This window comes from Volvox carteri (assembly GCF_000143455.1).
Source record: "Volvox carteri f. nagariensis unplaced genomic scaffold VOLCAscaffold_78, whole genome shotgun sequence".
In the NCBI taxonomy this organism is placed as follows: Eukaryota; Viridiplantae; Chlorophyta; class Chlorophyceae; order Chlamydomonadales; family Volvocaceae; genus Volvox; species Volvox carteri.
This window is the reverse complement of record NW_003307621.1, coordinates 42129-65604: the sequence shown is the minus strand read 5'-3', so window position 1 is coordinate 65604 and position 23476 is coordinate 42129. Positions and strand designations below refer to the sequence as shown.

Sequence of the window (23476 nt, the reverse complement as noted above, 5' to 3'; positions counted from 1 at the left end):
GAAGCTTCGGCCTTTCTGGAAGGCAAAAACGTTGGTGCCCACCCGGTTTTCCGCCGGCCGAATGGTTGGCGCGCTGTGGCATGACCGCCTGCGACTTAACTATCAGTAAAAACTTGGACCCGTTTCTCTGGGCTTATGAAAATCTGGTTCAAATCTAAAGACTACACTGAACTGCAGGTTATGCCTAGGTTTATGCCTGCAGCATAAGCTCGCTCCTATGCCAGTTTTGGCCTATAGCGATGGCACCAACGGCAAGGCAGCTGCAATATGCGCAATGCAAGCTGAGAGTTAACGTGTCTGACATCCTGTTTATGAATAGAAACCCTGCTTCATAGGAAAGTAGCTCAGGTGGTACGGCACAACGTACCCAAATTGACTGGAATATAACTAACCTAAATAACCGCTAATTGTCTTTGGAAAAAACAAGTTCACTAGTAGCTCTGATATTTTGTGCAACCTTATGCCATGAGTGGATGTCTTGCATACCGAGGTTTTAATTGGATATGTAACTGGTCACGCGCGACACTCCTCCCGGCTACAAGCTCAATGCTATCTTTTTAATTTTTTCCGAAAGGATGAAACTAGGGAGATATTGCATGGAGCTTTTGACTGCGCCACTTGCCCCTAAACCATGGGCTCGTTGTATCGTTGCGAAGAAAAAATGTATAGGTTTCTGCATTACATGCAATTATACACTCTGAAGCATGTCGGATGAGTCGGCGTGATCGCCGTTGTGCTATATATGCCAAGCGAAGCAGTCGGGCGCCTTCGGCGTGCAACTGAAAGCTCGGAATGCCTGCCAAATCTTTCCTTCCCCATGCCTTATTTTGTCACTCTGTGGAAACACACAAACTTACATACATTTGACACAGTTGCTGCACCCCGCGGCATGCCGGTAGCAGACCCAAAGCATTGTTTGTAAAAGAAAACGCCTTCAAGATGAAGACCTCGAGAAGCTCACACGGCCCCGACGCACGCGATTCCCCTCGCTGTTGGTCGCGACGCAAGATCCCTCGCAATCCCAATTGAACATGCGTCAATGCCCACCATGTCATCATACACACTCTTACACACCTTGTTTGCTGTGAGCTGAGAATGTCTCCCACGCTCGCCTCCCACGGTAACCTCCATTACCTAAACATTAAGACCCGACCCAGAAGGTCCCAGTCACGAACACCAGCGGAAGGTGAAGCCCTTCGTCCTTCGGGCTGGTCCAGACTCAGTCGATGTCATGCTTGATTTCTGCGTAATTCCTACCCCTGTGGTGGGTCAGGGCAAGCAGCCGTGTACAAAGAACCCCATGCGCAAGCACTCGCTGGTACGGTAGCCTGCAACGCCGCTGGCTAGGGCCCATTCACACGAAGGGCTGAGGGCCGCCGAAGGGCTTCGATGGGCATCGCAGCATAAACGGCATAACGTCCTGCAATATTTGTGATGTCCATGAGGGTCTATCATGCTGTCCTTTAATTACTCTTAAAAGGGCTTCGTCCATGTTTCATTCCTTCTGGTATTCCCAAGTCCCGGGACCTTTTTGGGCGGGGCCCCAGCGCGAAGCGCCCAGGGGGGCCCCGCCCTGTAGGAGCGCCCATGTCCGTGTGTGTGTGTGTGTGTCTGTGTGTGTGTGTGTGTGTGTGTGGGTGGGTGGGTGGTGTGTGTGTGTGTGTGTGTGTCTGTGTGTGTGTGTGTGTGTGTGTGTGTGTGTGTGTGTGTGTAAAACGGACCAAACATAATATCTCGCCCGGGTGAAGCGCGTTATAGGTAATAAAATGCATTCTCTATTGCAAGGTATCTCGCCTGTGGCCAACAAAAATCGTGTGAGCACAAACAAGTTTGGCTGCCTCCATTGACCGAGGTCAAAGTTACATCAACGCCTCTCGGTGCCGCGTAGCTCAAAATTGAATTCTGCTATGACGGCGTATGAGAACTCGAACACCCAGCTTGCGTTACCATTTGCCCGCACGGGCATTCCGACTTGCCACCAGCAGGCCGGCAAATTTGCTTCCATTTCTCTATGAAGTACGCAAGCTGCTCGTTTGTACAAATACTTGGGCCAATGCTCGGGGCCTCCGAAGAGTTGCAGTGTGCCGCGATGAAGCTCGCGGCTGTGGGGCGGAAGCATAGCTCCCACAGCATCAGCACTGCTGCAACAGACAAAGCTCCCACCACGTTGACACATCAATTGTCATACGTGCCGCCATAGCTACCGGCCTGTACGGACGCAGGGGGCCCCCGCCCTTTTTTCGGCTTCGAGGAAGCCGATACCCGACTTGTTCCCCATGAAGGCTATTTAGGCAATTGTTGGTTCGTGTGCGCGCTGAGATTCACACGCAAAGCATGTTGATGCTGTGAAAGACGACCGCTTTGCCAACTTTGATGCTTTTCCATGTTTGTTAGGTGTTCAACGTGACGATTTCCCGTCTGGCGCAAACCTGCTGCTGATTTTCATCGAGCTTGCGGGCTGCGCGGCATTTTAATGCAGTTACTGGGGCCTGCTGAGTCTCGCCTAGGCCAAAGGGCAAAAGGGATGAGGACTCCTCATTTTTAGTCCTTCCATTTCCGGCGTTTACTTCTTTTCAACTCCTGTCAATCTTCTTCTGCAGACATGGGTATTACGGGTTGTTGTATGAAGAAAACACCCCAACACGCATCGTAAGATGCTGCAGCAGCTGTTGGGCAGCAGTAAAATGCCGCAATACAGACATACACACAGACACACATACGAGCTAACATACACACCCGCCGCCAGCACGAATACATGCATGCGCACAGGAGACGTGACACAAAGCGTGTACGACCCGGCGAGTGTACAGCACAAGCGTACGACACGATACTCAGAACCACACGCCCAATTCAGTACTTCGACGCAGGAAACACCAACAAAGTTGGCCACGTATGGTTGTGTGAATGTGTGTGTGTGTATGCGCGGATGACGAAATGACGCTCTGCAATATGACGCCAGCGAGCAAAACATTACCGCAGCTTCCATCAGCACCACCGCTATATCCCTAACCGTACCACATCCCCCCGCAACACACCTCCCAAACGTCTGCCACCACGGCGCCCCAACCTTACGGCCGCCGGCACCTGGCTTGACCTTGCGTTTCCTCCTTACTTCTCCTCCAAGCTACTTCTCTCTCTCTCTCTCTCAGTGCACGCGGGGAACCAGTTAACGACCAGCCTCTACCGAAGGGGGAAAGGGAGGGGAGAAAGAGAGAGGGGAGAGAGAGAGGGGGGCCGCAGATCCGCAGACCAAGAGGCAGACAGAAAGGAAGGGGGCCCCAAAGGGACAGAGACAGCCGCCTGGGCAACCCCTGGGCAGGCGACGGCCGCAGCACATGATACGTCGCTCAGACATATCCGCATCAGCCGCGTGCCCCTCTTGTCTTGCCACGGTGGGAGGTGCCGCCGCCCTCCCTGGTGGTTCTGGACAGGCCTTTTAGGAACTCTCTCGGTGCCTAAGAAGCCCAGCTCACAGCTACACACCCCAACAGATCCAAGCCAAGGTAGCCAAACCTCCTGACGTGCCCCACCACTGCGGCAGAGCAGGCTGCGGCAGCACCACTGCGGCAGAGCAGGCTGCTGACTGCTTTATTTGGCGTCTTAGCCCACCCACCCACCCACTCAACTCCACTACACCACCCATTCAAGGAGACGCACGTCCGGCCTCCCGCCAGTCCTGGTGCGGACTGGACGTCTCGTTCCGCGCGGCGCACCCCGTACCACACATAACAACCGCATGTATGAATCCGAAATCTTCCTGCGTCCCCTTCTTGCGGCTCGGACACTCTCAGCCGAAAGCCGCACCCACGCAACCACCTACAATCTTTTAATACCCGGGCCCCAAAGTCCGGTCCGTGGTTCGTCTTAAACCCCCAAACTCCGGACTTTACGCAACCCCCCACCGTGTCAATGTGCCACACATACATACATACACAGGTTTTGTATGTGCGTACGTATATGTGTATGTGTGGCACATTGTTCAGAATAGAGCACACACACACACATTTTTTACACATTAAAAAACACATCCCCGAGGGCCTTTCCCGGGAGGCTTTCCGCGGGACAGCGGCAGACAATTCCTTAGGTTAGTCGGCGTGCTGGGTACGTGTTGAGCAGCTTCCTAATGCGGTTTTCCCCTCCCCACCCCACCCCCACCCCACATACAAACTTGATATCCCTCTGGCCGCCATGTCACATTACAGAAAGAGGATCACAGATCAACGACAGCACGCACGAGGTTGTGTGCGTGTGTTCTGTGTGTATGTGCGTGGTGGGAGGGTCACGTAGACGTGTTGTGGGATAGGTTTGCATCGAGTTGGCGCACTTATTTCCTCCCTTGCATGGCCTCTTGCGCAATGTGTTACCTGAGCGTTTGTCAGGGTGTATTTTAATAGCTTGCGATCTTAGATCACGTGGTTTGTGTGTTCGTGTATATATGTATGTATGCATGTATGCGCACGTGTGTGTATGTGCACCCACCCCACGGTATCCACGCAACCACACACCAGCTCAGTGTGCGCCCATCTTTGTATTTCCTGGAGGGACGGAGCCGCATCAGGGACTCCTACTACTGCATTATTTACTGTAGCTGGTCAACCTTCTTCCTCTCCTTTTTCCCCCTCCTCGTCTCCCCTTTCCTTTCTTCTCCTCCTCCCTCATCTCCCCTCTCCTCCTCTCTTCCTTAGCCCCTGTTGCACATCCATCCACCCGCCAGGGGAAGGTCATCCCAGCGGGGCCCCTTCCACCCACGCAAACACGCACGCACGAATCCCATCCTTCATCACGTCAATTAACTATCCTTCAGTATTTTCCCGCAGCGGCCCCCAATACTGCGCTGCGCTACACGCCCTCCCCGCCACTGCCGCCACGTCCGCCGCCGCGCGCCCATCTCCCTCGCATCCCCTTGATTAAGACCGCCACCACCGTCGCCGCGACTGCTGCCGTCGCCACCGCCCCAGTCGCCGTCGTTGAACCAGCGGCCCACCAACGCGACCAGGCTGGCCTACGGAAGAAGCCGCCAAGCCGCCGACCGTCGTCACCGCCGCCAGCTGCTGCTGCTTCTGCTGGCGCTGCTGCTGCTGGGCCACTTCCGCCGGCGGAGCCTCCCTTCGCTGGCAGTCCTTCAGGTGCCACTCGCAATGCGTCGAGTTGTGCTTCTGCTGCTAGGGATTTGGGACAAGGAGGGAGGGTAGGGCAGGGCAGGACGGGGGTGGTAAATTGGTGGTGAGATGCATCATACATCAAAAGGGGGTTGGGAGTATGACGTGATCATGATATCCTTTGTAATGGCGATGGTGTTGATGTTGACGACTTTCATAAATGGTGCAGATGGGATGAGAAATCCCTAGGCAAGTAGGTACTATAAGGATATGAAGAATGCTGAATGGGGGCCGGATTGGAGAGGTGGAGGAGGAAGGAACATTGATCCCATCCCCCAGGAGGTGTGTTTGTGTGTGTAGGGGGAGGGGCCAGCCTCTCAGCAACCCTGACGCGTATCGAGTTACATGCAAATGGATCCGGCACTACTCTTACCGTCCGCGGCCTCCGCCGCTGCCAGCAGCCGCGCCGCTGCCACCGCCCACTGCATACCCCCCAGACTGCCCTCCCTGTCGCCAGCCCTCACTCCTCTGGAACCCGCTGCTGTTGCTGTTGCTCCTGTTGTTGTTGTTGTTGCTGCTGCACCACCTCCGAGCCCGGTCTCCACTTCCACCTCCTCCCCGATCTTATTGGTATCCGTCGTGGCGCTGGCAGCTGTGGTAGTGGTGGTAGTGGATGCGGCGTCCCTTACGAGGGAGGGTGGTTGTGGCTCCTGTGTGTGTGTGGCATCCCCCGCAGGCATGGCTCCTGCTGGGGCCGCTGGGGCAGTAGCGGTGGTGGTAGTAGTGGTGGTGATAGCGGTAGTGATGGAGGCTGTTGCTGCAGCCGGATTCATCTGGTGTAGTGTTGCTGCTCCTGCTCCACTTGCCGTCCCCTCCGCCCCTCCACCTCCGCCTCCAGCTGCCATATCCTCCACCTCCACGTACTTGAGGGTGGACAGAAACGTGTCCAGGTCAGCTGCCGCGGCAAACACCTGGGTGATGGGGTGGAGGGGGAGGGGGAAATCTGCAACTCCCCTCCTCTTGGCTGTTCGTAGTGTAACTATTTGCCCAAGTAAAACCCACTTCAGCCTCCCCAGACCCTCCCCAGACCCTCCCCAGGCCCCTAGGGCCCCCCCTCTCGTCGCACCATGTGCACCGGGCCCCACTCCAACGCATGCGCTGATCTGTGGCAGCGCAATGCCTTGGGGAGACCCCGCAGCGAGTAGAGAAACTGGGATCCATGGAGAAGCTGAAGCCTGAGAGGGAACAGCGCGTGGGCGGGGAGGTGGGAAGATGAGAGGGAGGGGTAACTTGGGTTTGTGCCAGCAAAGTTTCGGAAGGGTTGAGGATGCACAATGGCTTTGGGTTTCGCTTGGAAATGTGAGGAGGATTTAGGGTTCCACCAGAGTTTCAGCAAGGGGTGCAGTCCTGAAATTTGGAAGGCTCGAAGACAGGGGAAGAAGATGATGCGAAGCAGAGAAGGCAAAGCTCTTGTGGCCAAGGGCAGCCGTAGTTACCGGTGGTTCTATGGAAATGTGCGCTTTTGGCGGTGGCTCAAGCCGGTTGCAGATATACTAGCCGTCTATCGGGACTATTTTGATGTCAGCTCATCTGTCCAGTCTACATCCCACCCGGGCCGTCCCGTCGACGCCTGACATGGACTCGGCCTTCGGCCGGAGTTTAATAACTAGGCAAATAGTCCAGGGTATAAGGCCATCGTCCATGAATGGATGGTAACTGGATTTGACGAATCGGCGGGTACTTGGCAAGAAGCTGGCAACGGGTGTACGCGCATACCAGAAGGCACAGCGGAATATTGTGACCGCGCCGGAAAGCCGGGATCCCCCATAGTTATTATAAAGAGTTAGTTGGAATTGGACAAAGCAGATCTGGAAGAACTCAAACGTTGACTCGAACCTGCGGCTACTTGCGCCGCGGGCGGAAAGCTGACTCGCCTGTACGAAACGCAGCTCGGTCGTTTTCGGCTGAACTTGGGAGAAGGTGGCTCATACTTAAAGCTGAGTTGTTGATCACGTCCAAGAGGCGCAAGAATGTAACCTTCGAAAGAGGGCGTCGCGGACTCGAATGACTCAGCGGTAGACCTTTTCTATGGAGGATCGAAACAGCTCAAACGTTATTTAGGGCTTGCCTGAAGATGATTTTGACAGCTCCGCAAGGAACCCTTCACACATAACCGAGGGTCTGAACCCCGTCATAGCCTTGCTGAGTGCTCGAACGATAAACACTTGAGCAGGTGCACCAAACAGAGAATCCCCTGACGTGCAAACCTCGGAAACCTCATCGTCATCAGATTCACCGTGGTCGCTGTCGACATGAATGACTTCGCAGTCGGGATCCATCTGCCTTACAACTGGGCAACCTGTCGTGTGGTCCATTGCATATGGTTCCTAAGCATTAAGCGTATGGAGTGATTGCAAAACGTCTGGATAACGGGTTACGTCTGGAGTGTGTCTGGAGTTGTGGGGTAAGGGTTGTGTTGTCGTAACATTTGCCGTGAGAGCATTGCCTGCACAGGACAGCGCTCTGGGCAGTAAGTTTGAAGACATCTAGCTCTCACATGGAATACTGTTTTCTCTGTAAACTCAAGGTAGCAACAACGCTAACGCCTATAGGCACCAGACAATCAGTCAGCTGTCGCTGCGAAGGACATGCCAAGGCTAAGATTGCGCGTTGCGTCAACCAACGTTACTTACAAGCTTGAGCTGCCTCAGCACTGCACCTGGGCGGGGCTGCTGGCAGAGACGCGCCGAGCTGTTGGGCTTTCGCCGGATGTGGACGTCGTGCTGTCCCTGAATAAAAAGGTAACTTGTAAGCTTAATTTTAACTTGCACGCAAAATTTCCTAATGCTCTTCTCGTGGTCATCACTGCAGACGCCCCTGCATGGATCGCCAGGCGACCCTTGGAGCTCGCCGGGCATCTGCGGCGGCGACTTGGTCTGGTTGCTAACACCTGCTCTGGTAAAAGTTACTGACGATTTCTGCATGTGATCGATTACGAAGTGCTCTCCAGGAACTGATGCAGTCAACGCCGGGCAGCGCACCCGCCTCTTCCTGTTTTCCCCTTCCCCCAACGTGACCTCATCAAAGGAATATCTCTCACACGGCGAACAACAATTCCATCCCATCCATGACACCCATGCCCATCCTGGGGCCTGCTCCAAGCCATATCCTCTCTCCTACCCGCACCCTCCAACGCGGTCTCAAACCCCCCCGGGACATGCGTGCCGACGTGGACGTATGCGGATGCGTGCCAGAATGTCTACCGAGAACTGATGTGTTTCATAAACCCTCTTCATAACAATTACACAAACCTAGTAACCTGCACAAAAGCATCCCCATACCAAACATTTGAAAGTCCAATATGCCCCAGGCGTTGCTGTGACCTCGCTCCATGTGGACGACGTGCCCACATTCGGAACACATCTAGGCCTCTAGGAAACCTGCCTAGGAAACGGAATGCCTGAAATACACGACTTACAAACGGACGGACGCGACGGGCAAACCTGACTCGTGCAGATGACGTCGTCCCCAACACACACGACTGCACCAGACACAGCCACCGCCGCAGGCGCTGCCGCCACACCAGCCGCTGCCGCCAGATGCTCCGAGACCACGGTGCCCATGGAAACTGCAGCAGCTCCTTCCATTCCCTCCAAGTCGCCGCGGCCTTCAGAGGCGCGGGGGGTGGCGGCGGCGGCCACGGCAGGGCCCGCAGAGCAGGAGCCGGCGTGCGCGAGGCCGCCTGACCCCGATCCCGACCCCGGCCCTGGGGGTGCCGGCGGCGGTATCCCTGGCGGCAGCGGCGGAGTCAATGGAGGGGTCAGGGACGTGGATGGGGCTGCTGTTCAAGCATTATGGGCTGGTGCGGGATCAGGGGGGGGAGTGAAAGCAGATTTCCACGGGGACGGAGACGGCGGTGATGATGTGGGTGGAGACGAGGCGGAGGCGGTGGAGGCGCAGCATGTGGGGCTCCCGGTATGTGGGGTAGCTTTGGGACGGGGCTCCCGCTTGGGGCGGTTTTGGAGATGTTGGTGGTGCTCCTCCCTTGGGCGCCGTTTGGGGGCGGAAGAGGAAGAAGTTAAGACGGTCTTTGGTGGCACCCCGGTCAGGAGAGGCGGTGGAAAAAAACACGTCCTTGTGTGTGTGTATATGTGTACGTATGTATGTGTGTGTACGTGTACGGACATAAGGGGTGGAAACTTGGATTTAAGGCAGCTGACGGGCAGAGGCAGACAGGAACGGCGGGTTTGCCGTACGTTCCCCTCTCTGCTGGTGACATCCCAATGACGTGTGGATGGGTGGGTGCTAGGTAGTGATAGCGATACTAGCAGCCGGCCTGCAACCCAGTAACGTCCCTGCAACCCCTTGCTGTTGCTACTGCTGCTACTACTGATGCTACGCTACTGCCACTTGTGCTGCTGCTATTGCTACTGCTGCTGCTGCTCTATCCCATGGCAACACTCGCTAGGCAATCCGGGGTGTATCCCTGAAGCTGCTGCGGCTGCTTGTCCCAACCCGCGCCACTTCCGCCGCCACCACGTTTGCGACCAATGATTCGAATGCTGTCGTTACACGCGGACCTGGGCCGAGCGCCGCCAGCACAACCAACAGCAACAGTGGAGACCTCAATCCCGTCGGCGCCAGCGACGGCGGTGGCGGCGGCGGTTGTCGTACGGATTGGGTTTCCCTGCCGGCGGCGACGCGGTGTCTACTGGTGTTGGATTGCGCCATGGCGGAAGGGGGCTTCGAGGGGCTGCAGGTGTGGTATGTATGTATGTTGTTACAGGGTGGTTAACTTCGCCAGCGGCCCCCTTTCCCGGGGCAGTCCCTGCTCTCCCCTGCTAGAGGGGCACCCTAATCCGTCACCCCATCCGACTTCAGAATGTATTCATTGGGTTCGGCAACTCACCACCAGCATCCAACCAAATCTAGCGGATCAACGGCGCATCAACTTAGTTCCTGGTCAGCTCGCAAGTTGATTTTATCATGTCCTACATCGTCCATATGATGGGGGGCCGCCTCCCATTTCAACACTCCTCAAACACCCGAGGAGCCGGCAGGCGGATTTGAACCCGGGTCGGCCGGGAGCAGAAGTCAGGCCTTAACCTCTGCCAGCCGCCTGCCTATTGTATGTATATATGTATGTATGACTTAGATTACACTGTGGGCCGCGAGAGCCGGGGGCCGAAGCCGAAACACAGCACAAGGGTCGGGAGCACACAGCACAAGTCGGTTAGTCTTGTGTGCTCCCGACCCCGACTCAGACTGCCAACACTCTACGCAGCCACTCCGCAGGCCCCCATCCGGGGATGGCGCTGCAGTGAAGACACCACGAAGGGCTCTCAGGTCCCGCTAGAGCGAGTCCACAAGTCTCAGCTAGGGCAAAGTCAAAGGCTCTCTGAAACAATCCCCCACAACACAACTAAAGACAAAGGGATCCCAAGGGAAAAAACAAAAAAAATTAAAAGACGGGTAGGGCAGCCCAGGCAGGGGAGGGCTCCTGATACACCTAACAAGCCAACAAAAATTCTCCGGCCTGCAGTTTAGGTTTAACCGCCTCGCCTTCAGGCATTATGGCCCTTATTGAAAGCTTTCCTGGATTTTCGCATGATCCGGGTTCGGATTTGAATCTTGACTTGGGGGCGCAACTGGTTTGGATGGGCTCGGATGTCTAATCGGAATGAAGCTGGATCTGGATATATCTCCGGCCTGAAGTTGATTCAGCGCGGGTTCAATTCATTTTTGGTTTTATTTCCGGGCTCCGGCGCCAGTGTTGTCGTGTTTCTTAGGTCGGACAAGTTCTGTCCCCTTCCTTGTCATTTCTAGTTCGTTGGCACCACAGTGCATCTCCCCATCCCTCCTCAGAGGTCAGCATCACTCCGCTGTGGTTCGTCTTCCCCCCTCACTCCCTTTACTGGTCTCGCGATCCCCTCCTCCTCCTCCTCACCCCCCTCCTCCTCACCCCCCTCCTCCTCACCCTTGGTACGGGTGTAGGATCTACCAGCGTTTGTGGGTCAGACAGGCGGTACGACACCACGACAACTCCTGTACGGCTGTAGCTTCCTGTCAGAATCTGCAGGCGGCTGCAGGGATGGTGATCAGGAAATGACGGAGGCCGCTTTTTCTGGCGATGGCGATGGCGGCAGCGGCGCCACCGCTGCAGCTGCCAGCGCGCCTGTCGTCAAGCTGCTCTGGTACAGCATGGGAAGGTATCTTGTCGTACATGGTGTTCCGTGTATCAGCCGTGGCGGCAGCGCTGCAGCAGCGGCGTCAGGTCGTCTCTCGCCGGTGACGCTGCACATTGACCTCGCCGAGTACGGCAGCGGCGCTGCCTCCGCCGCTTCCGGCGGCGACGGCTGTGACGGATCGTTGTCGACGTCGACGCAGCTGCCGCCGGACCCTGCTGGTCATTGGCGGCGGCTTAAGGACGGATTGGTCCTGCCGCTGCTGGCGGCGGCCTGTCGTACGGCAGGGGTGTCGCCGCCGCTGGGACTGACGGTTCTTCCCCTGGAGCTTCAAATGGCTGTGTTACGGCGGCTGGAGGTATGTACGACATACAGCACGGGAGGGCTCATGACGGCGATGCGATGGCGCCTCCACCGTGTATGGGCGTGGCGGTTCCCGGCTACAACCGCCATCATGGTTTATGCGCGTCGCGCAATAGTTGCATAAATAATGCATGTGTGGATGTGTTTTAGGATACAAGCTTTGCCGCATGATGCTAAGAGGAGAAGGGGGACATGCCTTGGTGCATGCAACGACCCCATCACGTGAAATGCTGGGGGTTGTCACCGGGCTTTGGGGGCAATCGGGGGAGGGGAAGACGAACCACAAACGGGTGAAGCTGATGCCAAGGATGTAGGCTGACACGCCAGAAGCATGTAAGAAGTAACTACCAGTCGAAGACTTGTGAAGGGAGGGGTTTTCGCGGCCGGTGTGTGTGTGTGTGTTGGGGGGGGGTGAGGGGGGCTGGGGGAATCTGAGGGGGGCTGATGATCATAGCTGATGCTGGGCGGTTGGGGCGGCTGTACAGTCGTACGCATGGGTTTTCAAATCGTGTTTTTGATGATTTGGGCTAGGTGGGACAAAACAAATCCCGGTCTACATTCGTTTTCCTTTGACTTGCATCTGATGCCCCACTTTTCGTTTCCTGCATTCCCCCGTGGCATCAAACACACCACTATCACCGCCACCACTATCTCCGCCAGGAAACAAACCACATCGACGTTCCACTATCCTTTACAAATGTGTGTGTATGTGTGTCCGCCTCCTTGCACGAATACGCACATACGCATGTAAGGCGCGGGACCTTGCGGTGCTCAGCTGCGCCTGTACGGCACTGCACCAGCTGACGTCGGAGGATGAGCTCTGGCGACCGCTGTGCGACAAGGAGTTCGGTCCCGTACCGGGCCCTGGCGCGTCCGCCGCTGACGCGGCGCTGGCGAACAGCCGCGGGTACAAGTACTTGTACGGCAGGAAATGGCGAGAGCGTGTGGAACGGCGAAAGCGCAGGTGCGGTAGGGGGGAAAGGGCGGGGAGGGGAGGAGTGGAATGCGCTGGCAGGGCGGGGGATACGTGTATGTGTCTGTGTGTTGGTGTTGGTGTGTTTGCCGATCGGGTTGGTGAGTTGACTTCTTGCCAACTGTGCAATCATCGACCCATGAGTCAGCGAGCAAGGTGGGGAAACATATGCAAGGCAAGATGGGGAAAGAGCGGTGGTAGCGGTGGTGGTGGTGGTGGCGGTGAGGACGAGGAGGAGGAGGGGGAGAAGGAGGAGGAGGAGAAAGGGCATGTGGTGGTGGAGGAGGAGGGTAAGGTCAGGGAATATGCGCTGGGAGGCTGGGAGGCATTTTGACAATGCCCGCCTGCATTGACAATGCCCGCCTGCGCTTGGAGGTAGTACAGTAACAAAAGAAAAAGAGGAGGGTGCGGTTAAGCGAAGAAATGCCGACTGACTGTCCAGACTGTTATGCCGTAGCAGTGCGCGTACTACCCGCTAGTTGAGACCCTCCTTAGCCGGATACTGTGTTATGTATATCTTGAATAATAATAATAATAATTTTTAAATTATGTATGCATGTATGTATGTCATGCTGTGTATTGCAGGCAGGTGTTCTGGGCGGCTCATCGTCCCCATCGGCCTCCCGGCTGGGGTCCACCGCCACTGGGGCCCTTCGTACGACCGCCGTACATGCCGCCGGGCTCCATCGGGGGTGGTGAGCTTCTGTGGCACCGCATCCACCAGTGTGTAGTAGGCCTCGCCGTACATTCCACTTGTTGTAATAAATACATTTCCCTGCTCTGATGCTAGCTAGCGCCTTCCCTTGTCGTCCCCGTTCCTTCCCTTCCTCCTCTTCTTCACTTCCCTCGGCGCTGCCTCGAGAGATCCGCAAACTCTCCGCCATTTCCTCCCCTCCTTCCCACCACCACCGCCGTTGGCAATGGTGTCTTGCTCCTGCTCACGCCCATCACCTTGACTCCTCCTGACTTCCATTACTGCACACACGAGAGAAACGTGCTGTCACGTGTCCGTGTTGTCGTACAGACTACGACCGCCTCCCGCCGCCCCTGATGGGAGGAGCTCCGCCAGCAATTATGGGTAGCTTCGGAAGCGGCAGTGGCATGTTTACCGGCGGCGGCGGCGGCTTTGGCGGCGGCGGCGGGTTGTTCCCCGGGTCAGGTCCGCGTCGGCTAGGGCCGTGGGGGAGCAGCGGCGGTAGCGGCCTAGGGAGCGGCGGGTTCCTCTAAAGTACACGGATTTATGGTGAATATCAGTGTCCATGTACGACATGTACGGCAAAGCTAATTACGGCAACGGCGGGCTTGCGTCGGTTCGGGTTTCCGGTGCAGATAGAATCGTAAAGGGAGTAATGTGTGTGGGGGGTTGGTGGTGGTGGTGGTGGGGTGGCAATGAGGTGGGTCAGGGGGTTACACGGTAAGCACTTTGTTCGTCATGCGAGATGTCCATGTACGGCATGGCATGTGTGCGATGAAGAGGTTGGAGATACGGATGCCGGACGAGGTTGTCGCTGGGGGTGAGGGTCGATGGGGTTTGAAGGGTTGGCGTTGGAAGGGTCTGAATGACGTCTGAATGACGGTTCGGGGAAGAGCAGGACGGGGAGTCGGAGAAGAGATCTCCACCGCGGCTTTTTGTTGTGGGATGGAAGGGTGCGACCTGGTTCCATTGTACGGCACAGAATCTGGGGGGAAGCCTCTCGAAACAGTTGCGGCTTTCCTGTTGAGTAAAGGCAAGGGAAGGAAGTGAAAGGTTGCATGTAATTTCTTCCTTTGTACACTGCTTGTTTTAACTCCCCGAGTTGCAACTGAGAAGATTGCGCGTGAGTGGTCGCATGCATACGCATGTCTGTATGTGTCGATGGAATGAAGTTAGTGTCCTTAACGAGATCGATATCTTGCCGTTGAAGCTATGCGTATGTCTGTCTGTCTGTCTAGCAAGTTTTAAGTCGGGTCGGCGGACGCGGAACCCAATGTACGGCTGGCGACAGCAGGGTCATATTGTCAGTGTGCATTTCCGCCTTACTTGGTGCTAGCCATTGAACAGCAAATTTGTTGAAAATTTCGCATGCAGTTATATGCTTTTTCTTTCTTTTTCTTTTCTCTTTCCTTTTCATATTTTCTGCGATACTGTGTGGTCGAGGTTTTTTTGCGACGTGTCGTTATGCAGCAGGCGGAGTTGGGAATCCGTCCTTGAGCTTCACTTAGCCCTGACTCTTAGCCCTATCGTACTGGTGGTTGGGTAGGCAGTTACTGGCAGGCATACAGGGCTTATCCGGTTCCCCTCCCGACCATATGATACGGGTCACATAAACGTGCATACATACATCTCCTTAGAATGCTGCACTCTTCTACTTGCGTTCCATTCATTGGGTACATGCAGGGGTCATTAAAATATTATTCCTCAGTTGTTTATGCTGTTCAGTTCGCAGCTGATGTTAAGGACATGAAAAGGATTTTGTGCTTCGGTCTGCCCAAGCAAGCACATATGCAGGCAGCCTTTCAGATTTTCTATCGTTGCCCTCAGAAAACCTTTCGTTAAGCCGCACAACCTCTCTTTTGACCAGGTCGTGCTGAACCCTCAGGCCCATTCATAAAGTTCAGCTGGCGTGTCGCATCATACGACTGTAACATCGACAAAGCATGTGCGTACGGCAGACCACCGTACCCCAGGCTAGCTGATTCTGGCGGGTCGCAGCTATTGCATTATTTCTCTTACCATTGTAATGCATAATCTATCACGCTCCTCTTCCTCGCACTTTATCCCCTTGGCGGGGTGGGTGGGCGCTTCTAAACCGCTTCTAAACCGCGACAGACGGCGTATTATATAAGTAAGCCTCTTGCACGTTCAGCCACTGAATTATATTATCCATCGAAAACGTTAATAACAGATGCCTTTGTGCCCACTTTTGCCGACCCGTAGTGCTCCCTAGTGCGTTATTGGCTGTGTAATCGTTTTGGCCATAGCGTTCTGTCGCGAGGGCGCTCTCAGCTCGTTGGATCGCAAGGCACCCTTGCCCATCCCCTTAGTCTACCCCATCCCCTCATCCGCAGACATCTATCGCTGGTCTTACCGCCGGCATATGCCCGCCGCCTCTGCTCCCCACCGCTTCCCCCACGATAAGCTCGAAACCTTACATATCCTCCCTCCTGTCATGCGCCGCCCGGCTGTCCTGTTCTTTGTGTTCACGTCTGATTAACTCATTCGCTCCCTCGCTTGCCAACTTCCCTAACGAGAGTACCTGATCCTGAGGTACCTCAACCGCCCCCTGACCCTGCATGGCCGGGTGGCTGCTGCTCCCTGACTGAGGACCCTTCCCTTAGGTGGCTCCCGTAGCATCCGTTGCGGCAGCAAGCTCGCATCTTCGCTGCCTCGCCGGCGCTGAGGAGATCATCGCCCTGTCCTTGGCCCCCATTACCCAGCGTCAGAAGCAAGCTGCAGGGCGTGGGGTCAACACCCGGTTCTTCACCCTCCCGAGCTAGGGTTGCGACCTGAGTTTCTGTCCGCCTGACGACCTTGTTGATGTTGTTACAGGGTGGTTACGCTTCACCAGTGGCCTCCTTCCCGAGGGGGTTTAGGGTTAGCACCCACCTGACGAACGCCTCCGGGCCTATAGGAGTGTGAGACCAACCATGGTGGCTTCTGTCGTGTGGCACTTTGCAAGAGCCCCAGCGTTAAGGAGCCACCATCACCGAGCTGAGGAGCTGGCTGCCCTAGGTCAGTGGCACCCCTCCTTCTACCGGTATCGGCAAAACCCCTGCCTGTGCCCCTATAAATTCCGTGTGCTGGTGGACTACTTGTGGGCCTGATGGATCGATCCTCTCCGCCCCGTTCCCGCCTGCTGGAGTTGCTGTTGCTCCGCGACCAGCCGCGCATTCTCTACCTGCGGGCGACCTCCATGCATGGTGCCGACATGGGGAAAATGCGACTAGATGAGTTCCTAGACCCTGCCTCTGGTGGCCGCCATCCCCGTTGTGGTTTACCCTTGCCTTTACTCGGCCCGGATGGCACATACCCTGCCGGGATCACACTCATGGTGGCTCAGTTCGGCACCGAGACCTGCCAATGCTCTCGCGCGCCCAGCATCACCTTCAACCCGCCTGGACCATGATCCCCAAGCCTGCTTCGTGCGCGTGTGCACTGGCCGTCTACCGGGTGCCCTGCGTCAGCTCCGAACCTCTCCCGGCTCTACCGTGACGGGCTATCTGTTCATCCCGGCCCCCTGCCGCTGGTTGCGGCGGTTTCAAGGAAGCACACCCTTGTCGAGGAGTGCGCTGGGGTGCCCGCCTGCGCACCCACCTGACGAACGCCTCTGGGTCTATAGGAGTGTGAGACCAACCATGGTGGCTTCTGTCGTGTGGCTCTTTGCAAGAGGCCCCGCGTCCAGAAGCCACCACCAGCGAGCTAAGGAGCTGGCTGCCCTAGGTCAGATCTGTACCCCCCACCGTACGCGTGCTGAAGCGATAGCTGGACCCCCTCACCCCCGCCTGCCCTCCCGTGACACTTGCCCACGCCTGGAGTGATGCTCGTGACCTTCCACCCCGGTCGTGGCTGCTGTACCAGTCGATCTGGCCTTGAGGGCTGGGTGGGTGGGTGGGCCTGAGGATTTTGTTAAAAGTGATGTCTCGAATGGGCGCTAATAAATCTAGTATTAAGTTTCGCGCTCGCTTTGCTTCTAGGTGGTGTCGGGTTATACTTTTGTTCCGGCTGTCCCTCCTCTAGGCCTGCGGTACGGCTAGTTGTTGTCTGGTTGAGGTGGGCGTGGTCCGTTAGCCACAGTTGGTCTTTAACAATTCTACATGAATAAAGTCTAATTACTTCCTTTGATCGTCTTTGGCTCGAGCTCACACATACACATACATACATACATACGCACCTGCCTTATTTATTAATCCTTGTCGGGTCCAGTTGTCTGGCTATTTACAAAAAAAACAGTATCCCTTGTACGGTACGGCCGCAGGGCACGTTGCTTGGTTGGGGATGGTGAATGGGGAAAATGTCATGGATAAGTTGCGGATGGAAGGGGAGAGGTGGGAGTGGGAAGATTGTGTGCATGATATGTTGCGAAAGGCGTACGGTGAGGTGTTGGGTGAAAAGGGATAAGGGAAGGCCCGTGTGGGTGATACTCGATAGCTCTCACGCACGTGATTGAATCCTGCCTTTAGGTGAAGAATTAGGAAACCTTCTTACAGCTTTGGGTAAGCCTGTTAAACCCTTCCAAAGTTGTGTTGTTGTACGGCGCTGCAACCTCGTGGTCGAAAGCATCGGTTGCAGGTCCAATCTCGGCATGCACGCGATGGATGTTGGAATTCGATTATGGTTCACGAGCCTGACCTTAGGGCTTGATGTTAATAGTGTTTGATTCGGACTGATTCTCTGTTGGGCTTTTGTAGCAAGTTGATAATCGCCCGCTTTATAAATGAACTGCATTTTATCGTTCACGTGGAGATGATCTGGAAGCTTATGTGAGCAGTCGGCCGCCAAACTTTGGCGCTCAACCGCAGATGTGAGTTGCGGCGTTGCTGGGGATGCGCTCTTATGCTGGGAACACCTTATACCATACTCTAATTCCTTCGTGTCCTTCCGGCGTATGTCTACAGGCCAGAGGAAAGTGCGGATAATCCAATTGCAGTGGACGCCAAGAGCTCACCCAGCCGCGGCCGCTCGGGCACAACAGCGGGCGAGTACTACAGCAGTCGCTGGGCTTCGAAAGGCTGTATACCCTCAATTAGCGAAGACCAGGGATGCTCACCCTGCATCGACGCCCACCAAAGACCGATGCAGCAGTCGGGGTCCCCGAACCGGCACAGCAGCCAGGATCACCAAGGCAGGCATTACAACGACAGCTATGTCATGTGCGGGCAAAGCAACGAGGGCGGCGAGGCGGCTGCAGCGGCGTACAGCAACGACAGGCACGTCAACGAAGACGGCAGCAGTGCCGTCGCGGATGATATGTATGACAGTGCCTACGGCGCAGACGACTATGATTACGCTGACGCAGATGCAGCTGAGTACGGCGCTGATTGCAGCGATGAACCTCCAAGCCCCAATCCTGGCGATCAGCCCAGCACTCTGCCGTACGACGGAGCAGTTGCCGACGCAGACACTGATGCCGATGCCGGCGGAGGCCGCAGCAGCAGCGGGCGGAATGGGCGGTGTTCTCCCGCAACGTCACCACAAAACCCCTCCCTTGCCGAGGGTGACGCAAAACAAGAACGGCTCAGCTTCGACGCACATCCTGCCGTTCCCGAACCCCTAAACCTAAACCTGACACAGGACATGGACCGGGACCGGGAGAAGCGCTGTACGACAACTGCCGACGGCGCCGCTTCCAGTCGCCAGCAGCTCAGCCGCGGCCGCAGCCGCAGCCCAGCGCCCCGCTCTCACCCCCAGCGGCAGCCTCCCCGTGGGAGGTGCAGCCGCAGCCCTAGCCGAAAACGTTACCGTGATCCTGGCTCCAACCGGCCCAACGGCCCCAATGGTCGGTGCCGAAGCGGGAGCCCAACTCGGGAATGGAATCCCCCAAGTCCGGGGAGGAGAGGCCCCGGTAGCGGCGGTGTACGACGGCCCTGGCCGGGGCCCCCGTCGGGGCGGCCCCAGTCGACGCAGAGCGAGCCACGTCAGCCTCATCGGCCGTACGAGCCGTTCCGTGGGGATCCGCTGCCGGCGGCTGCAGGGCGAGGGCGGGCCGGGTTGGTGGAGGCGGCTCAGAGAGGTAGAGGAGGAGGGGGGGTTAGAGGAGGGGCTCCGGGGCATCGGCCGGCGAGCTCGCCGCCGCCGCAGCCGCCGCCGTCAGCATATCGTCGACCACTGGGCGGCGGCATGCCGCCACCATACGACGACAGGTGCGTTCGGGCCCGCGGGTTGGTTGACATGGCTTCTTGGTTGGTTCAGTCGAGCCGAGGAAGAGGCACCGATATTGCGAGTGCGGTGCGACAGACACCACCTAAACCGGTACCCGCCTAACCCCACACCCGCCTTTCCCCATATTAATCCCACTGTAGGCGCGGCGGCAGCGGCGATGGGTCATATCCCCATGGTTTCGGAGGATCTGGTCCTAGGGCAGCGCCGCCGCCTGTACGATTTCAGGGAGAGGGCGTCAGGAGAGGCAGCGGCGGCGGGGCCCATGGCAGTGCCGTACTCGCACCACGACGTGGCTCCCGCTCACCTCCCGGACGTGCCCCTGGTCCTGACCTGCCGGGTCCCCACCACCACCACCACCACCACCACCACCACCACCACCATCCGCATCACGACACGCTCCGTCAGACGCCATTCTACAGACCACCACCGCCCGCCAGCGGCGGCGGGGGCGGCGGCCGCGGGAGACGGGGCAGTGGAGGCGGCGGAGGAGACGGATTCCACGACCCGCAGTACCGTCACCCTCCGCACCATGAGCAGCATCAGCATCAGCAGTCACGGCGGGGACTGTCGCCGCCGATGTTGCCTGACTCGCAGCGTCCTCGGTCCGATGCTGCTGCTGCGGCGGCGGCATGGGCCGGGCCCCGTGAGCGACATGATGGGCCGGGTCCATCAGGTCCCGGAGCACCCAGGCCTAGGGGAGGGGGGGAGGCAGCACCGGGCCACGGAAATGACAGGGGCCCGGCAGCGCCGGGGTGGGGCTGGGCCGCGCCGCCGCCGGCGCCTAGCTCGCCGCTCCAGAGCTGGGGCGGCAGGGGCAGGGGCAGGGATTGGGAGCGGGAGGAGCCGGGCCACGGAGCCCGCCGGCCGCCTCAGCCGCCGCCGCCACCACCGCACCTTCAGGGCCGGCGAGGTACGGAACCTGTAGCTGCCGCCGGCGCCGCCGCCGCTTATCCTGGTTCCCGGGGCCATCATCTGCCGCCGCCGCTGGCGCCGCTGGGAAGCATCGGGTGTATGAATTCCAGCGGCCGCGGCATGTCACCGCCGCCGTCGTCGCCGTCCCACCGCCAGCGGCGATACGATGGCGGCGGCGGCAGTGAACCCCGCGGCCCGGGGCCTGGTCCTTACAGTGCGGCGTACGATGGCCCACCGCAGGGGCCTCCTGGTGGCGGCGGCGGCGGCGTGGAAGGCAGGTTTAGGCCCACAGATGCCGTCGGTGGACCGCGGCCAGGTGGATTTCGTCGTACTCCATCTCCTCCGCGTTTGTACGGGCAGTACGGCCATAGCGGCGTACCAGATCCGCGGTACGGTGACGGCCCGGGGGGCCCTCAGCGGCGGCCTCCGAGCCCCCCCGCCACTGCCCGACTGGGCGCGCGCAGTCCGCCACACCCTGGCCGTGCGCCGGGAGAAATTCCGCTGTACCGCGCTTTACACGACAGACGCGGCAGTCCTCCTCCTCCACGGGACCCGGGGTTGAGAATTCATCCTATGTCATCGCAGGATCCGGCGCCGCACAGTGGTAGCGGCGGTGGTGGCGCGGTATTTGACCGTTACGGTGGTGGTGGCGGCGGCGGCAGCTGGGCAGCGGGCAGATCACCACCGCTGGCGCCGCCGCCGCCGCAGCAGCAGTGGGGCGCAAGCCGCAGCGGCCCACGGAATAACTCGCCGCCGCCGCTGCAGCGCCTCCAAGCCGTACGACGGTCGCCGCCTCGCTACCTCCGTGGTGAGTTGGGTCCTCCCCCACGTCCGAATGAAGCTGCAGCGGCGGCGGCGGCGGCGGCGGCGGTAGTCGGGTCCCCGCTGCATATGCGTGGTGGATTTCAGGCCGCCCCGAGGAAAGACTACGAACGGCGGCCGCAACCACTGCCAGCATTTGATGGCCCAGGAAGAGGACCAGGACGCCCTCACTCGTACGGCCCGTACGACGGCGAAAATGGTGGACCGCCGTCGTACAATAACCGCCGGGCGCTGTCGCCACGTAGCTTGGATGGTCCGTTGCCGCCGCCCAAGCGCCGGCCGCCGCCGTCGAGCTGTGCGAGCGGCCGGGGGCCTTGTAGCCCTGGGCGGGGCAGAGGTCCCGGGTTTGAATCCGGCATGGGCCCGAGATCTGACGTCAGTCTATCCCGTTCTGGGGTCCCGCATGGTAGGCCCGGGACCGAATATCCGAGCGGCAGCTGCGGCGGGGCGGGGGATACCGCTCCGGGTCGTCAACATGGGAGCAACAGCGGCGTGGCGGCGGCAGCGCCGACATCCTCGGAGCACGTGAGTGGCGGCGGCGGCCGCGGACGTCATGATGATGGTGGTGGTGGTGGTGGTGGTGGTGGTGGTAGGTATCATGATGTTCGTGACGAGGCGGCAGTAGTGATAGCTGGCACGAGCCGGGAAGCAGATAGGATTGAGAATAATGGGCCCATGGACTACCAGTCCTCGTCGCCGCAGCAGCAGCAGCGGCGTCCGCGGTCCCCCTCCTCGTCCTTGCAACAGCAGTTGCAGCTGCAGCAGCAGGTAATGCCGCCTGCCCTAAACGGAACACCCGCCTGCCAACACGCCGGCGGCTCCTCGACCGGAACCCCTTCGAAGGGTACCGACGGTGGCGGCGACGGCTTCAAACTGCGGGTCGTCGGAGACTGCGGCGGCGGCAGCAGCATTGGCGTCGCTTGGCCTTCCCATGCAACGGCCAACGGTACGACGGGTGGCTGTGCAGCCGCGTCTGCTGCCGCCGCTGCTGCCGCCGCCGCCATCCCACCGACGTCCAGTTTTTCCACCGCCGCTACGGCCGCTACGGCCGCTGGTGTCTCTCCGGACGAAGCGGCGGAGGAGTGGTTCTACACGGACCCCTCAGGCCAGGTGCAGGGCCCCTGCTCCATTGGGCAGTTCAGGAGCTGGATCAAGTACCTCGCGCAGGATGAGGATTTTAAGGAGGAGTACGACAAGTTCTGTTCGTGCGTCGTGTGGCGGAAGCAGGGCTCGCAGCCACCGCCGCCGCCGCACTTGGCGTCCGGCTTTGGCGAGTCGCGTGCCACACTGCTGGATCTGCTACGGAGCCTTGGAGGATGAAGAAAGAACAAACATCTTTATTGCTTAAGGGATAGAAGTCTTTTAGTTCTTTTGGTGGCTTTTGGAATCCAAAAATGGACGAATGGGTGCGTAGGTATGTGTGCATGTGTATATGTCTGCGGGCCGGGTGTAACGTGCCCCTGTGTGGAACGGACTCCTATCACCATTACAATTGTCACCATCACCACAGTGGGGTAGGGAGGGAGGGAGGGAGGGGTAGCACTGGGGGTGCCGTACGTCTGCCGCAAGCGCCACTGGCGGTTTTCCTAGGACGTCAGGGATGTCCACCCCAAGCGAAGCGGTTTGAGCGCGTGTTGAGCGGCCTTGCATGCATCATCATCATCATCATCAGCAGCAGCAGTCGCAGCAGCAACAATGGGTCATTGGGAACCAGGATATGAAATCTTTAATTTGTTGAGTCCACATCTAAAAGCAAATATATATATGAAGCTGGAGATGGGCTGTGGGTTGGGGAAGAACTACGGAAGCAGCAGCAGCTACAGCAGCTACAGCAGCAGCAGCAGCAGCAGCATAAGTAGCAGTACCCAGCTGAGTCGGGAAGGAGGGAGTCGCGGCAAGGAGAGCCATGTCAGGGTGAGGAAAGAGGTGTCTTAGACCTGATGCGGTGTACTGGACTGTATGAGGTGCCGGCAAATACAAAGGGGGCACCCTGGTTACGTTGCTGTGCAGCTGGAAGTCTTCCGCGATGTCTAAGATGTCTAAGAAATGGGCTTTCTCCGAATTTGTTTACGTTTTTCTACTTCGTGCGCGCGGTTTTGTCCTCTTCCCTGAAACTGAATGATGTGTTGTTTTTGCGGCGGTTTGGTCAAATTAATTCCTTAGCTTTACGCCATGTCATGTAATGCTTGCATGTACACAGGAGCTGTTGTGGTGTGCGCTGCTGTCAGCAACGCTGCCGTTGTCATTGTAGTAGTACTCTACC

The 23476-nt window shown here is 57.9% G+C and overlaps 2 protein-coding genes across 2 annotated transcripts; one reads left to right on the top strand and one right to left on the bottom strand.

Annotated features, from left to right (window-relative positions):
* Positions 1-4296: 4296 nt before the first annotated feature.
* On the bottom strand, positions 4297-9830 carry VOLCADRAFT_107790 (uncharacterized protein; the record flags this gene model as incomplete). Its single annotated transcript, XM_002957681.1, has 8 exons — positions 4297-5002; positions 5040-5162; positions 5624-6070; positions 6226-6334; positions 6710-7063; positions 7793-8112; positions 8578-8889; positions 9680-9830. The coding sequence occupies 6 exons, from the start codon at positions 9828-9830 to the stop codon at positions 6051-6053; spliced, it is 1266 nt and encodes a 421-aa protein (XP_002957727.1). The 3' UTR covers positions 4297-5002; positions 5040-5162; positions 5624-6050.
* A 411-nt stretch (positions 9831-10241) lies between these two features.
* VOLCADRAFT_98832 (uncharacterized protein) lies at positions 10242-22533 on the top strand (the record flags this gene model as incomplete). Its single annotated transcript, XM_002957706.1, has 14 exons — positions 10242-10331; positions 11094-11642; positions 12448-12611; positions 13206-13315; positions 13645-13779; positions 17136-17200; positions 18120-18121; positions 18216-19028; positions 19216-19460; positions 19620-20231; positions 20380-20389; positions 20548-20707; positions 20752-20780; positions 20856-22533. The coding sequence occupies 14 exons, from the start codon at positions 10242-10244 to the stop codon at positions 22531-22533; spliced, it is 4662 nt and encodes a 1553-aa protein (XP_002957752.1).
* Between the last annotated feature and the right edge of the window lie 943 nt (positions 22534-23476).